The following is a 13794-nucleotide window of genomic DNA, read 5'->3' on the forward strand; positions in this document are numbered from 1 at the left end:
GAATGAAGCTGTTTCCCCTTCTAGGCTGGAAGCCCCTTTTGGGCAGGGAACTTGTCTACTTGTGTATGCTCCCAAGTGCTTAGCGCAGTGCCCTGCACACAGTAAGCACTCAAATACCACTGATCGATTGAAGAGGAAGCTGACAAGATATCTTTCCTAACCCATCACCCCTGCTGCTTTCCTGCTGGGGCCTGAAGAGTGTGAATCTGCATCAGCGGAGAAGGTAAATGGGCAGGAGCCATCAGTGGGCAGTAGCCATCAGTGGGCAGTAACTATCAATGGGCAGTAGCCATCAATGGTCAGTAGCCATCAGTGGACAGAAGCCATCGATGAGAAGAATTGGGGTTCAGTTGCTCTGTTAATCCCTGCAGGGGAGAAATGCCATGGGAACCCGGAACGCTCCGTATCCTACTCTGAGTCCAATCGCCATGATGGACAGTGAAGTAGCCAATCTCAAGATGACCCTAGGGGTTTGAGGCCAGGTTGCCTTACCTCCGCTGATCCAGCTGTAAAAGGAGAAAATTCCCTACCCTTTCCCTACTTTCCCACAACCTGGGGTAGAGCGATGAAGTTTAAAAAGCACTTTGAGATCCTGGGAAACATCCCTACTGAGAGCTCACCTCCTCCAAGAGGCCTTCCTAGGCTGAGCCCCCTTTTTCCTTTCCTCCTCCCCATCCCCCCCGCCCTACCTCCTTCCCCTCCCCATAGCACCTGGATATATTTGCACAGATTTATCACTCTATTTATTTTACTTGTACATATTTACTATTCTATTCATTTCGTTAATGATGTGCATTTAGCTTTAATTCTATTTGTTCTGACGATTTGACATCTGTCTACGTGTTTTGTTGTCTGTCTCCCCCTTCTAGACTGTGAGCCTGCTGTTAGGTAGGGACCGTCTCTATATGTTGCCAACTTGTCCTTCCCAAGCGCTCAGTACAGTGCTCTGCACACAGTAAATAATCAATCAATAATCAATCAATAAATATGATTGATTGATTGATCTCAAACTGGGCTTGGATCGACTGAGGGCTGCTGGTCCTAAACTCTAGGGCCTAGCCTCAAGGTCGGCAGGGTGGGGAGTTAAATAATGGCCAACACGAGCCCCCGACTTTGGCATTTAGGAAAACGTGGGTGTGATTCAAATAGCTGCAGTGAATTCAAGCAGCAGGGGAGTTCAGGGCCAGCAGTCAGCAACGGCCCCTGCGGCATCTTCACCAGAACAATAAGGATTCTTAACAAATACCATTAAAAACTAAATAAATCCCACGAGCACTGGAGCATTGAAGTTCACTGGTTTTATTGAATCTCCGTCTCGAGGCAGGAGTCCTGGAGAGAATCACCAGATCAGACGGACACAGGGCATTTCCCACAGTCTGACCCTAGAGGATGCTTCTCTCCTAAAATTTGAGGACTCAGTTCCTGGAGTGAAATCCACTTAAGTAGCTTGAAAATTGCTTCCCCCTCTCCTCTGCTCTCCAAAGCGGAAAAGTCCTTAAGTGCAGCCAAAGGACTCGTTCAGCAGTTCCATTCAAAGTAGGGAGGCAGCTGCTGACAGCTTCCTCCAGATTGTAAACTCCTTTTTTTCTCTATGGTATTTGTTCATTCATTCCTTCCATTCATTCAATCGTATTTATTGAGTGCTTACTGTGTGCAGGGCACTGAATTAAGCGCTTGGGAAATTACAGTACAGCAAGCGCTTTGTTAAGCATATTTTTAAGTTGTATTTGTTAAGTGCTTACTACGAGCCAGGCACTCTATTAACGGCTGGAATAGATATAAGCTAATCGGGTTGGACATGGTTCCTGTCCCACATGGAGCTCACTGTCTTCATATGTGTGTAATGACATTTATTAAGCGCTTACTATGTGCAGAGCACTGTTCTAAGCGCTGGGGAGGTTACAAGGTGATCAGACTGTCCCACGGGGGGCTCACAGTCTTAATCCCCATTTGACAGATGAGGTAACTGAGGCACAGAGAAGTTAAGTGACTTGCCCAAAGTCACACAGCTGACAATTGGCAGAGCCGGGATTCAAACCCATCACCTCTGACTCCATAGCCCAGGCTCTTTCCATTGAGCCACGCTGCTTCATTCCCATTTTACAGATGATAAGGCACAAAGAAGTGAAGTGACTTGCCCAAGGTCACACGGCGGACAAGCGGTGGAGCCGGGATTAGAACCCAGGCCCTTCTGACTCCGAGGCCCGTGCTCTACTCATTGTACCCTTGTGGGCAGGAAATGTGTCTACCAATTATGTTGTATTGCTACCCTCTGCACGTGGTAAGCGCTCAGTAACTATCACGAATGATTTATTATTATTATTATTATTATTATTATTATTATTATCAAGTGCCATTGAGTCATTTCTGATTCATAGAGAAGCAGCGTGGCTCAGTGGAAAGAGCCTGGGCTTTGGAGTCAGAGGTCATGGGTACAAATACTGTCTCTGCCAGTTGTCTGCCAGCTGTGTGACTTTGGGCAAGTCACTTCACTTCTCTGGGCCTCAGTGACCTCATCTTTATAATGGGGATACAGACTGTGAGGCCCCCGTAGGACAACCTGATCACCTTGTAACTTCCCCAGAGCTTAGAACAGTGCTTTGCACATAGTAAGGACTTAATAAATGCCATTATTATCATTATTATTCATAGCAACTATATGGATATATTTTCTCTGGAACGTCCTGTCTCCTGTCACAATCCGTAACCTTTCTAATGATTCTTTCATCTCTGTCCATCTAGCCTCTGGTCTGCCTCTTCCACACTTTCCCTGGACTTTAAGAGAAGCAGCGTGGCTCAGTGGAAAGAGCACGGGCTTGGGAGCCAGAGGTCATGGGTTCTAATCCCGCTCCGCCACTTGTCAGCTGTGTGACTTTGGGCAAGTCACTTCACTTCTCTGGGCCTCAGTCACCTCATCTGTAAAATGAGGATAAAGATGGTGAGCCCCGCGTGGGACAACCTGATCACCTTGTATCCCTCCCAGCACTTAGTACAGTGCTTTGCACATAGTAAGTGCTTAACAAATGCCACTATTATTATTATTACTATTATTATTCCTAGCATTAGTTTCTTTCCCCAGAGAATTAGTCTTCCCGATAATGTGTCCAAAATATGCTAATCTAAGTCATCATCATCATCATCAATCGTATTTATTGAGCGCTTACTGTGTGCAGAGCACTGTACTAAGTGCTTGGGAAGTACAAGTTGGCAACATATAGAGACAGTCCCTACCCACCAGTGGGCTCACAGTCTGAAAGGGGGAGACAGAGAACAAAACCAAACATACTAACAAAATAGAATAGATATATACAAGTAAAATAAATAAATAAATAAATAGAATAAACAAATATGTACAAATATATATGTACAAATATGTACAAACATATATATGTACAAACATATATACATATATACAGGTGCTGTGGGGAAGGGAAGGAGGTAAGATGGGGGGGCTTGGCACTTACTATGTGCCAAGCACTGTTCAAAGTGCTGGGGTAATAATAATAATAATAATAATAATGGCATTTATTAAGTGCTTACTATGTGCAAAGCACTGTTCTAAGTGCTGGGGAATCAATCAATCAATCGTATTTATTGAGCACTTACTGTGTGCAGAGCACTGTACTAAGCGCTTGGGAAGTACAAGTTGGCAACATATAGAGACAGTCCCTACCCAACAGTGGGCTCACAGTCTAAAAGGGGGAGACAGAGAACAAAACCAAACATACTAACAAAATAAAATAAATAGAATAGGTATGTACAAGTAAAATAAACAAATAAATAGAGTAATAAATATGTACAAACATATATACATATGTACAGGTGCTGTGGGGAAGGGAAGGAGGTAAGATAGGGGATGGAGAGGGGGACGAGAGGGAGAGGAAGGAAGGGGCTCAGTCTGGGAAGGCCTCCTGGAGGAGGTGAGCTCTCAGTAGGGCCTTATCGAGTCATTTGGCCTTCCAAAGACCACTTTGGCTTAGTTTGCTCCAGCTGACCAAAACCCCAGAGATCCTGGGCCAGAGAAGTGTCACCTAATCCACTGGGGACCACATGGGCACTGGGCACAGAAAACCCTGCCAGAGCCTCCTCAAAGAAGCAGATGGTGGGGCTGGGGAGCGCAGGAGACAAGATTTAATCAACAGACCAAATCAAAAGTCACGGGATCAAGGTAGAAAGGGAGGTCGAGAAGGGATTCTGACAAAGAATCACTTTACCCTAAGAATCACCTTTCCCTCTTCCTGCTGTTGGCTGCTTTCCTCTGTGGAGGATCTCTGATCCCCTTCCAGGATGTTCAGAGAAAGATAGGAGTGAAAGTGCGAGGGTGATTTGGGTGCTGGAACCTGTGTCCCCAAAACTGGCCCTCTGTAAATAATTCACCAGTCCAGGACATTCCCAAAGGAAAGACAATCCCAGAAGCAAGAAGAGAAATTACTAGAGTGGGAGACCATGCATGGTTTAAACTAAAGGCCGATGATGTGTCCATACCCATAATTCTATTTATTTATATTGATGCTACTGATGCCTGTTTACTTGTTTTGATGTCCGTCTCCCCCCTTCTAGACTGTGAGCCCGTTGGGCGGCAGGGATTGTCTCTGTTGCTAAATTGTACTTTCCAAGCGCTTAGTACAGTGCTCTGCACACAGTAAGCGCTCAATAAATATGACTGAATGAAAGAATGAACGAGAGAGAGAGGAGTGGTCTCTAGACTGTGAGCTCACTGTGGGCAGGCAATGTTTCTGATGTTGTACTCTCCCAAGTGCTCGGTACAATACTTTGCACACAGTAAGTGCTCAATAAATACAACTGAATGAAGGGAGGGTGGAACCCTGGTGTGGGGAGGGGCCTGAGGAGGAGGGGAGGATCCAGAGGGGGAAGGGAAGACCCTGAGTGGAGTGGGGGAGTCTGATGAGGAAAAGACTGTATTTTGCAGGGTAAATGCTACATTTCATCATCATCAATCGTATTTATTGAGCGCTTACTGTGTGCAGAGCACTGTACTAAGCGCTTGGGAAGTACAAGTTGGCAACATATAGAGACAGTCCCTACCCAACAGTGGGCTCACATGGGAGAAGGAGGTGTTTCTTCATCCTTATGATGCAAAAAAGGTCCCTTAATTATTCCTGGCTTTATACAATACATGCGTTTGCTTGTGTAAGTCTATATCTTAGGGCACAGGGCATGTAATTTATTCATTTATATTAATACCTGTCTCCCCCTCTAGATTGTAAGCTCGTTGTGGGCAGGGACTGTGTCTGTTATATTGCTATATTACACTCTCCCAAGCGCTTAGTACAGTGCTCTGTCATCATCAATCGTATTTATTGAGCACTTACTATGTGCAGAGCACTGTACTAAGCATACAGTGCTCTGTATGCAGTAAGCACTCAATAAATATGATTGATGGAGGGGGGAAGGGAGGAACCTGAGTGGGGTCTGAGGCGGAGAGGAGGAGTTTAAAAAGGAGGAGGCTGAGGGGAAGAGGAGGAGTCTAAGCCAGTTACCATGCTCGATTTCACACTCCAACTCTGCCAGCTGCTCAAAATCCCGGATGACGGACCTCGAGGCCAGGTGGTGGAAGGTCTCATTCCACAGGTCTCCGTCGGCCCCCGTGGGACCCTCCCGCTCCTGGAAGAGGGGCCCGAGGTCGAAGGCCACCTCCCACTGCAGCGGCTCGCTGTTCCGTAGGCCCTTCACCACGGCCCGGCAGGCGGAGCGCTGGCCGGCCCAGCCCCGGCCTGGGCCGCGCTCCGGCTCGGCAGCCTCCCAGTCAAACGGGGTCTCCATCTCCAAGGTGAAGGGCGGGTGATGGACCAGCTCTGCGGGGCAGGGGTGGACAGAGACAGATAGACACACCCGCGGTCACCGCAGCAGGGGCTCTTCGGAGCTGGGGGCTGAGGAAGAGCTGCCCCACGTCGGTTCGGCCTGATGCACGCTGGCTCTCTCAAGGCCCGGCCAGCCCTAGCCCCTTTTTCCTGCATAATCCCCATCGCCTGCCTGTGAAGGAGTCACGGTGGAGCGGGTGCAGCGAAAGCTGATAACCCGAGAGGGAGTCGCGGGTGCCTTGGAAACCAATAACACGAAAGGGAGTCAAGGGTACAGCGGGTACAACGAAAGCCGATAACATGAGAGGGAGTCGTGGGTCCGGCAGAAGCGGTTAAGCTAGATGGAGTCGGCACATCTCGGATGACCATGCGAGTCACCGCAAAGATAACCAATCAGGTTTCTGCCCCACCTTTCTGTGGCAACTGATAATCAATCGGGAATGACCAACGAAAAGAAGAACTATAAAAACCCCTGCGCGGGGACTCTTGGGGCTTCCTTCTCCCATAGGGAGAGGAGCCCGCCAGGAGCGTGATCCCATTTGGCTAATACTCACATTAGAGACTTAAGCTGGGAATAAAATCTGACCCCCCCTCGTGAATTGCAATTCTTTGCTTTGCAAGTCGGTCCCTTGCATCAGTTGGGTGAGCGGGAAGACCCTCACGCCTCACACCGACAACACCTGTCTCCCCCCAGATCCCTGCCGAAGCCCCTCTCCCTGCTACAGGAAACAGAACTTCCAGGACCTTCCCAGTATTCCAAGAGAAACCCGGCAGCATCCGATACTCTGTCCGAATTAACCCCGATTTCCTTCCTCTCTGTTTCTCTGCTTTCTTTCCTCCACCAGCCCAAGGGTTTGGGGACACTTTCCTGGGCCTCACTGTCTGCAGAAAATGTGTCTGTTTAATAATAATAATAATAATGGCATTTGTTAAGTGCCTACTATGTGCAAAACACTGTTCTAAGCGCTGGGGGGGATACAGGGTAATCAGGTTGTCCCACGTGGGGCTCACAGTCTTAATCCCCATTTTACAGATGAGGTAAATGAGGCTCAGAGAAGTTAAATGACTTGCCCAAGGTCACACAGCAGACATGTGGCGGAGCTGGGATTAGAACCCATGACCTCAGACTCCCAAGGCCGTGCTCTTTCCACTGAGCCACGCTGCTTCACACTGTTTATTGTTCTACTGTACTCTCCCAAGCACTTAATACAGTGCTTTGCACGCAGTAAGCGCTTAATAAATCCGACTGAATGACTGGGCCAGACTCCTTTCTCTCTCCATGGCTCTCTCATCCCCCCCCACTTTCTCTCATCCCCCCTCCCCAGGAGGCAGAGACGGGCATAGTGATTTCCCACCCAGCTCTCCCCCCTGAGCCCCATCATCCCCCATCCCTGGAGCCATGCCCAGAGTGTGACGCATAGAACAAGGTCCAGCCCTTCCTCTGACCTCCAGCAGACCGAAATCGCAAAGAACAACGCAGCAGCCGCCTTGAGAGAGCGGCCCTCCTGTGGCTTACCCAGATCTCCGGGGCTGCGGCTGTCGGAGGAGGATTTCAGCCCGGGGCTGGTGTCCAGTTGGTCCCAGCCCCTCCAGGGGGTCCTGCGCTGGCCTTCCTGGGGGTCCGGGTTGCGGCTGAAGGATGTGCAGCTGTAGGGCAGCAGGGAGGGCCTCCTGGCCCCTGAGCCCCGGGGCATCGGGCTGGACCCAGAACTGGAACTGGTGCTGGGGGCAGGGCGGTCACCTACAAGAGACTGGACAAGGGGAGGCCAGGAAGGGCCAGGTCACCCTCGGTTCCGGGCTTCGGCAGGTGGGCTGCTATCGCAAAGGCCCCAGCGTGCCAGCGCCGCCCTGATCCATTTGCATTCCTGCTTCACGAACTACTAATACCGGCGTCTGGATGCCACGTCCTCAAAGTCCTTGGATTTGAAGATCTGCCTAGGCCAATATCACCCAGGGGATCGTGGGATGACCCTTCCCAAACGGGTCTCCAGGGGGGCTTCAGGGACGCAGAGAAGCAACATGGTGTAGTGAATAGAGCCCAGGCCTGGGACTCGGAAGGTCATGGGCTCTAATCCCGGCTCTGCCACTTGTCTGTTGTGTGACCTTGGGCAATTCGCTTCACTTCTCTGGGCCTCAGTTCCCGCATCTGTCAAATGGGGATTGAGACTGTGAGCCCCACGTGGGACGGGGACTCTGTCCAACCTTATTGCTTGTATTCATCTCAGGGCTTGGTACTGTGCTTGGCAAATAGTAAAAACTTAACAAAAATCACAATTATCATTATTATTACTCGGACAGAAGCAACACAGCCTGAGACCCATCTGGAAGGACATAACCAACGCCAAGCCTCTCAGCTCACTGTCTTCAACTCCCAGGAAGAATAATGCTTCTCGCTCCATCTCTTTCCTCTTTCCCCCAAATCCAGTCCCCCAACAGATGTTTCCAACTCTCCATCACCATGGAAACAGCTGCAGCTTCTGCCATTTCCTCCATCACCCTCCCCTCCCATTTCACATCCAGATTCAGAAAAAAAACCACACCTAAACGGCAAAAGGACCAAAGAAAGCTGGGCTGGGATTGGGCCCTATGTGGTTGGGGTTTTGAGAAGCAGATGTCTCAGTTACATGACCAGCTACCGAGGCTGTGAAGATTTCCCCTCCGTGGTCTGGACTTAACTTCTGAGTCCTAGCCTAGCAGAACTGAATCAGAATTGCTCTCCCTCCTTACCCTGAGTGCCTTATGTGGGACAGGGTCCAACCTCATTAGCTTATATCGACCCTAGCACTTAGTACATTGCTTTGTGCATAGTAAGTGCTTAAATATTATTAAAGAAAAAAAAGACTGGCGTTCTAATTCCAACTTGCATTGGGACTTGCATAAGACCTTTCCCCTCCCTATGCCATCATTTCTCCATCTGTAAAATGGAGCTGGAATATTGATTCCCATTGCCTCGTTCCTAAGGATGGAGGGAGGAGGGGTCAGTGAGAAGCTTTTAGTTCCTGAGGGAAAATACTAAAAAATAGAAGATGCTATGTTACTATTATTATTAATAATAATAATAATGGCATTTATTAAGTGCTTACTATGTGCAAAGCACTGTTCTAGGAGCTGGGGAGGTTACAAGGTGATCAGGTTGTCCCACAGGGGGCTCACGATCTTAATCCCCATTTTACAGATGAGGGAACTGAGGCACGGAGAAGTGAAGGGACTTGCCCAAAGTCACACAGCTGACAATTGGCAGAGCCGGGATTCGAACCCAGGACCTCCGTCTCCAAAGCCCGGGCTCTTTCCACTGAGCCACGCTGCTTCTCTACCTGCCAAAGACTGTCCAATGGGAGGAATCTTCTGATCTCATATCAGTAAATCAATCAACAGTATTTAGTGAGTGCTTACTGTATTCAAAGCATTGTACTGAGCGCTTGGGAGAGTACAGTACAACAGAATATTAACAATTCCTGGTCCCGTGAGAGGCCTCCAAGGAAGGGATGAGTAGATGTGAATAATTTTCTCATAGCCAGGCACGGGCTAAGGATTTTTTTAGCTTAAAGTCCTGTCTCAGCCCACCCAATCTCAGCCTGCATTCGAAGGGCCATCCTTCCGACCTCCAAGCATTTGCTCTAACCACTATGCTGGGGACTTGGGTATTTCCCAGGCCCCGTATTAAAAGAGCCCAGTCTAACAGTGCTTGGCACATAGTAAGCACTTAACGAAGACCATAATTATCATTATCATCATCATTACCTGGAGATCTGTCTGCCAGGGCCGGGGCTCAGGGCTGGGCTGGCCCAGGAGGTCCTGTACGCGGGCTTTTCGGAGGGGATTCTTCCCGGTTGCGGCGGCGCTGGGGTCGCTGGCCGTGGGCACTCGCTTGCAGGGCTCGCGGTCGCTGATCTGGTTGGTGCTGTAGGCCCTCCGGTGCAGCCAGGGGTCCGGCTCTGAGGGGCGGAGAAGGGGATAATAATCATCATCATTGTGGTATTTCTTTTTTTTTTTAATAGCATTTACTAAGCACTTACTATGTGCAAAGCACTGTTCTAAGCGCTGGGGAGGTTACAAGGTGATCAGCTTGTCCCACGGGGGGCTCACAGTCTTCATCCCCATTTTACAGATGAGGTAACTGAGGCCCAGAGAAGTGAAGTGGCTTGCCCAAAGTCACACAGCTGATAAGTGGCGGGGTTTGAACCCATGACCTCTGACTCCAAAGCCCGGGCTCTTTCCACTGAGCCATGCTGCTTGTTTGTTTAATGCTTAGAATATTCTAAATGCTAAATCTGAACAGATAATTAATAATAATAATAATGATAGCATTTATTAAGCGCTTACTATGTGCAAAGCACTGTTCTAAGTGCTGGGGGGGATACAAGGTGATCAGGTTGTCTCACGTGGGGCTCACAGTCTTAATCGCCATTTTACAGATGAGGTAACAGGCTCAGGGAAGTTCTTAAGCTTTTATTATGTGCCTGGCACAGTACTAAACCCTGGGTTAGATACAAGATGATCAGATTGAACCCATTCTCTGCCCACATAGGGCTCCCAGTCTCAATCCCCATTTTCCAGATCAGGTAACTGAGACCCAAAGAGAAGTGGATAATATTCATTTATTCATTCAATCGTATTTATTGAGCGCTTACTGCGTGCAGAGCACTGTGGAGAAGCAGCGCGGCTCAGTGGAAAGAGCCCAGGCTTGGGAGTCAGAGGTCATGGGTTCTAATCCCGCCTCTGCCGCTTGTCAGCTGTGTGACTTTGGGCAAGTCACTTCACTTCTGAGAAGCCGCGTGGCTCAGTGGAAAGAGCCTGGGCTTTGGTGTCAGAGGTCACGGGTTCATATCCCAACTCCACCAATTGCCAGCTGTGTGACTTTGGTCAAGTCACTTAACTTCTCTGTGCTTCAGTTACCTCATCCGTAAAATGGGGATGAAGACTGTGAGCCCCCCATGGGACAACCTGATCACCTTGTAACCTCCCCCGTGCTTAGAACAGTGCTTTGCACATAGTAAGCACTTAATAAATGCCATTATTACTATTAATATTATTATACAAGATAATCAGATTGGACCCAGTCCCTGTCCCACATAGGGCTCCCAGTCTCAATCCCCATTTTCCAGATCAGGTAACTGAGACCCAGAGAAGTGGATAATATAATAATTGTGGTTTGGCTAAGCACTTACTATGTGCCTGGCACTGACTGTACTAAACACTGGGGTTTTTAGTGGGTTTTTAGACTGTGGGTTTTTAGTGGGTTTTTAGACTGTGAGCCCACTGTTGGGTAGGGACTGTCTCTATATGTTGCCAATTTGTACTTCCCAAGCGCTTAGTACAGTGCTCTGCACATAGTAAGCGCTCAATAAATACGATTGATGATGATGATGGGGTAGATACAAGATAATCGGGTTGGACCCAGTCCCTGTCCCACATAGGGCTCCCAGTCTCAATCCCCATTTTCCAGATCAGTTAACTGAGGTCCAGAGAAATGGATAATAATAATAACTATGGTATTTGCTGAACGTTTACTATGTGCCTGGCACTGTACTAAGGACTGGGGTAGACACAAGCTAATCAGGTTGGATCCAGTCCCTGTCCAAACATGTGCCTCTCAGTTTCAATCCCCATTTTCCAGATCAGGTAACTGAGGCCCAGAGAAATGGATCATAATAATAATAATAATAATAATAATAATAATAATAATAATAATAATAATAATGGCATTTGTTAAGCACTTACTATGTGCAAAGCACTGTTCCAAGTGCTGGGGAGGTTACAGAGTGATCAGGTTGTCCCACGGGGGGCTCACAGTCTTAATCCCCATTTTACAGGTGAGGTAACTGAGGCCCAGAGAAGTGAAGTGACTTGCCCAAAGTCACACAGCTGACAATTGGCGGAGCCGGGATTTGAACCCATGACCTCTGACTCCAAAGCCCGTGCTCGTTCCATTGAGCCACACTGCTATGGTATTTGCTGAACGTTTACTATGTGCCTGGCCCTGTACTAAGAACTGGGGTAGACACAAGCTAATCGGGTTGGATCCAGTCCCTGTCCAAACATGTGGCTCTCAGTTTCAATCCCCATTTTCCAGATGAGGGAACTGAGGCATGGAGAAGTGAAGTGACTTGCCCAAGGAGACACAGTAGACAAGCAGCAGAGCTGGGATTAAACCAGGTTCTCCTGCAGACAGTTCTGCGCAGGTGCGTCCCAGCCTCTCCACCCCATTGCAACCTGCACCTTGGCAGGGCAGAGAAGCAGCAAGGCCCAGGGGAAAGAGCACGGGCTGGGAGTCCGAGGACCTGGGTTCTAATCCCTGCTCCACCACTTGTCTGCTGTGTGACCTTGGGCAAGTCACTTCACTTCTCCATGCCTCAGTTCCCTCATCTGCCAAGTAGGGATTCAATACCTGTTCTCCCTCTGAGCCCCATGTGGGACCTGATGAGCTTGCAGAACTTAGGATAGCACTTGACACTATCGAATACCGCAATTATTATTATCATTATTAGCCCCCCCAACTTGGCCAATCAGGTTTGGGAGGAGACCTTGTAAGATTTCAAAATCTTATTCATTCATTCAATTGTATTTATTGAGTGCTTCCTGTGTGCAGAGCACTGTACTAAGCGCTTGGGAAGTCCAAGTCGGCAACATATAGAGACGGTCCCTACCCAACAACGGGCTCACAGTCTAGAAACTGAATAATTCCTTGGGGAACTACCAACTGGGAAAGGAAGGAGGGGTTGACAGAAGGTAGGGACTCCTCAAAAGCCTATAGTGATAATAACTGGGGGTTTTTAAAGTGCTAACTATGTGCCAAGCACTGTACTAAGTGCTGGGGTTTAGTCTTATGCTGTAGAGTCATTTCCGACCCGCAGGAACTCCACGGGCACATCTATCCCAGAACTCCCCACCTCCATCTGTAATCGTTCCGGTAGTGGATCCAGACAATTTTCTTGGTAAAAATAAGGAAGTGGTTTAGCGTTGCCTTCTTCCACGCAGTAAACTTGAGTCTCCTCCCTCGACTCCCATGCCGCTGCTGCCCAGCACTGGGGAGTTTTGACTTGTAGCAGATTGCCTTCCGTTCGCTAGCCACTGGCCAAGCTAGAAATGGAATGGATAGGCCTCTGCTTGACTCTCCCTCCCGTAGCCGAGACTTGGTGGAGGACTGGAAACTCTCCAGGTGACATCCTGAGAGGGGAAAGCCCTGGGGTAGATCCTAGATAATCAGGTCAGACACAGCCCCTGTCCTACATCGAGCTCACAGCCTAATAATAATAATAATAATAATGGCATTTACTTAGCGCTTACTATGTGCAAAACACTGTTCTAAGCACTGGGGAGGTTACAAGGTGATCAGGTTGTCCCACGGGGGGCTCACCGTCTTCACCCCCATTTTACAGATGAGGTAAACTGAGGCACAGAGAAGTTAAATGATTTGCCCAAGACAAGTGGCGGAGTCGGGATTTGAACCCATGACCTCTGACTCCAAAGCCCGGGCTCTTTCCACTGAGCCACACTAAGGAGGGAGAACAGGTGTTTCATCCCCTTTTTCCAGGTAGGGAAGCTGAGGCACAGTGAACTGACTTGTCCAAGTTGGCCTAGCAGGCAAGTGGCAGAGCTGGGATTAAAACCCAGAGCCTCTGACTTCCGGGCTAGTGCTCTTTCCACTGGACCACACATCATTGGTGAAGGTTGCTGACCAAATGAAAGCACCTAAGGCATTTCATGAGATGGACAGCCCCAGGGGGAATGCTGAAAAAGAGCTGTAGTAAAGACCACAGTGGCTACCAAGGCCACCACGTCCTGGCACAGCCCTGGCACAAAGCTGTAGTCACTATGGCCATCGGAGGGTTCTGCATTTGCCAGGCCTCCGCATGCGGCTGGCACTGGGCCTCACCCCTGCCCGCCTATTTTCTCGTTGCACTCCCTGCCCCCAGGGGAACACGTCTGGAAGGGTCGAAACTGTGAGGGAAGACTAGAATTCTTTCATGTC

The 13794-nt window shown here is 48.9% G+C and overlaps 1 protein-coding gene across 1 annotated transcript in view; it reads right to left on the reverse strand.

The window, feature by feature from the left end:
• The window catches only part of VWA5B1 (von Willebrand factor A domain containing 5B1), a 123610-nt gene that overhangs the window by 39245 nt on the left and 70571 nt on the right, over nucleotides 1-13794 (reverse strand). The window contains 3 exon segments of the mRNA XM_038747279.1: nucleotides 5502-5816; nucleotides 7339-7573; nucleotides 9564-9757. Of these exon segments, the coding sequence (XP_038603207.1) occupies nucleotides 5502-5816; nucleotides 7339-7573; nucleotides 9564-9757 (744 nt within the window).

Source organism: Tachyglossus aculeatus, chromosome 5 (genome assembly GCF_015852505.1).
Source record: "Tachyglossus aculeatus isolate mTacAcu1 chromosome 5, mTacAcu1.pri, whole genome shotgun sequence".
Lineage (NCBI taxonomy): Eukaryota > Metazoa > Chordata > Mammalia > Monotremata > Tachyglossidae > Tachyglossus > Tachyglossus aculeatus.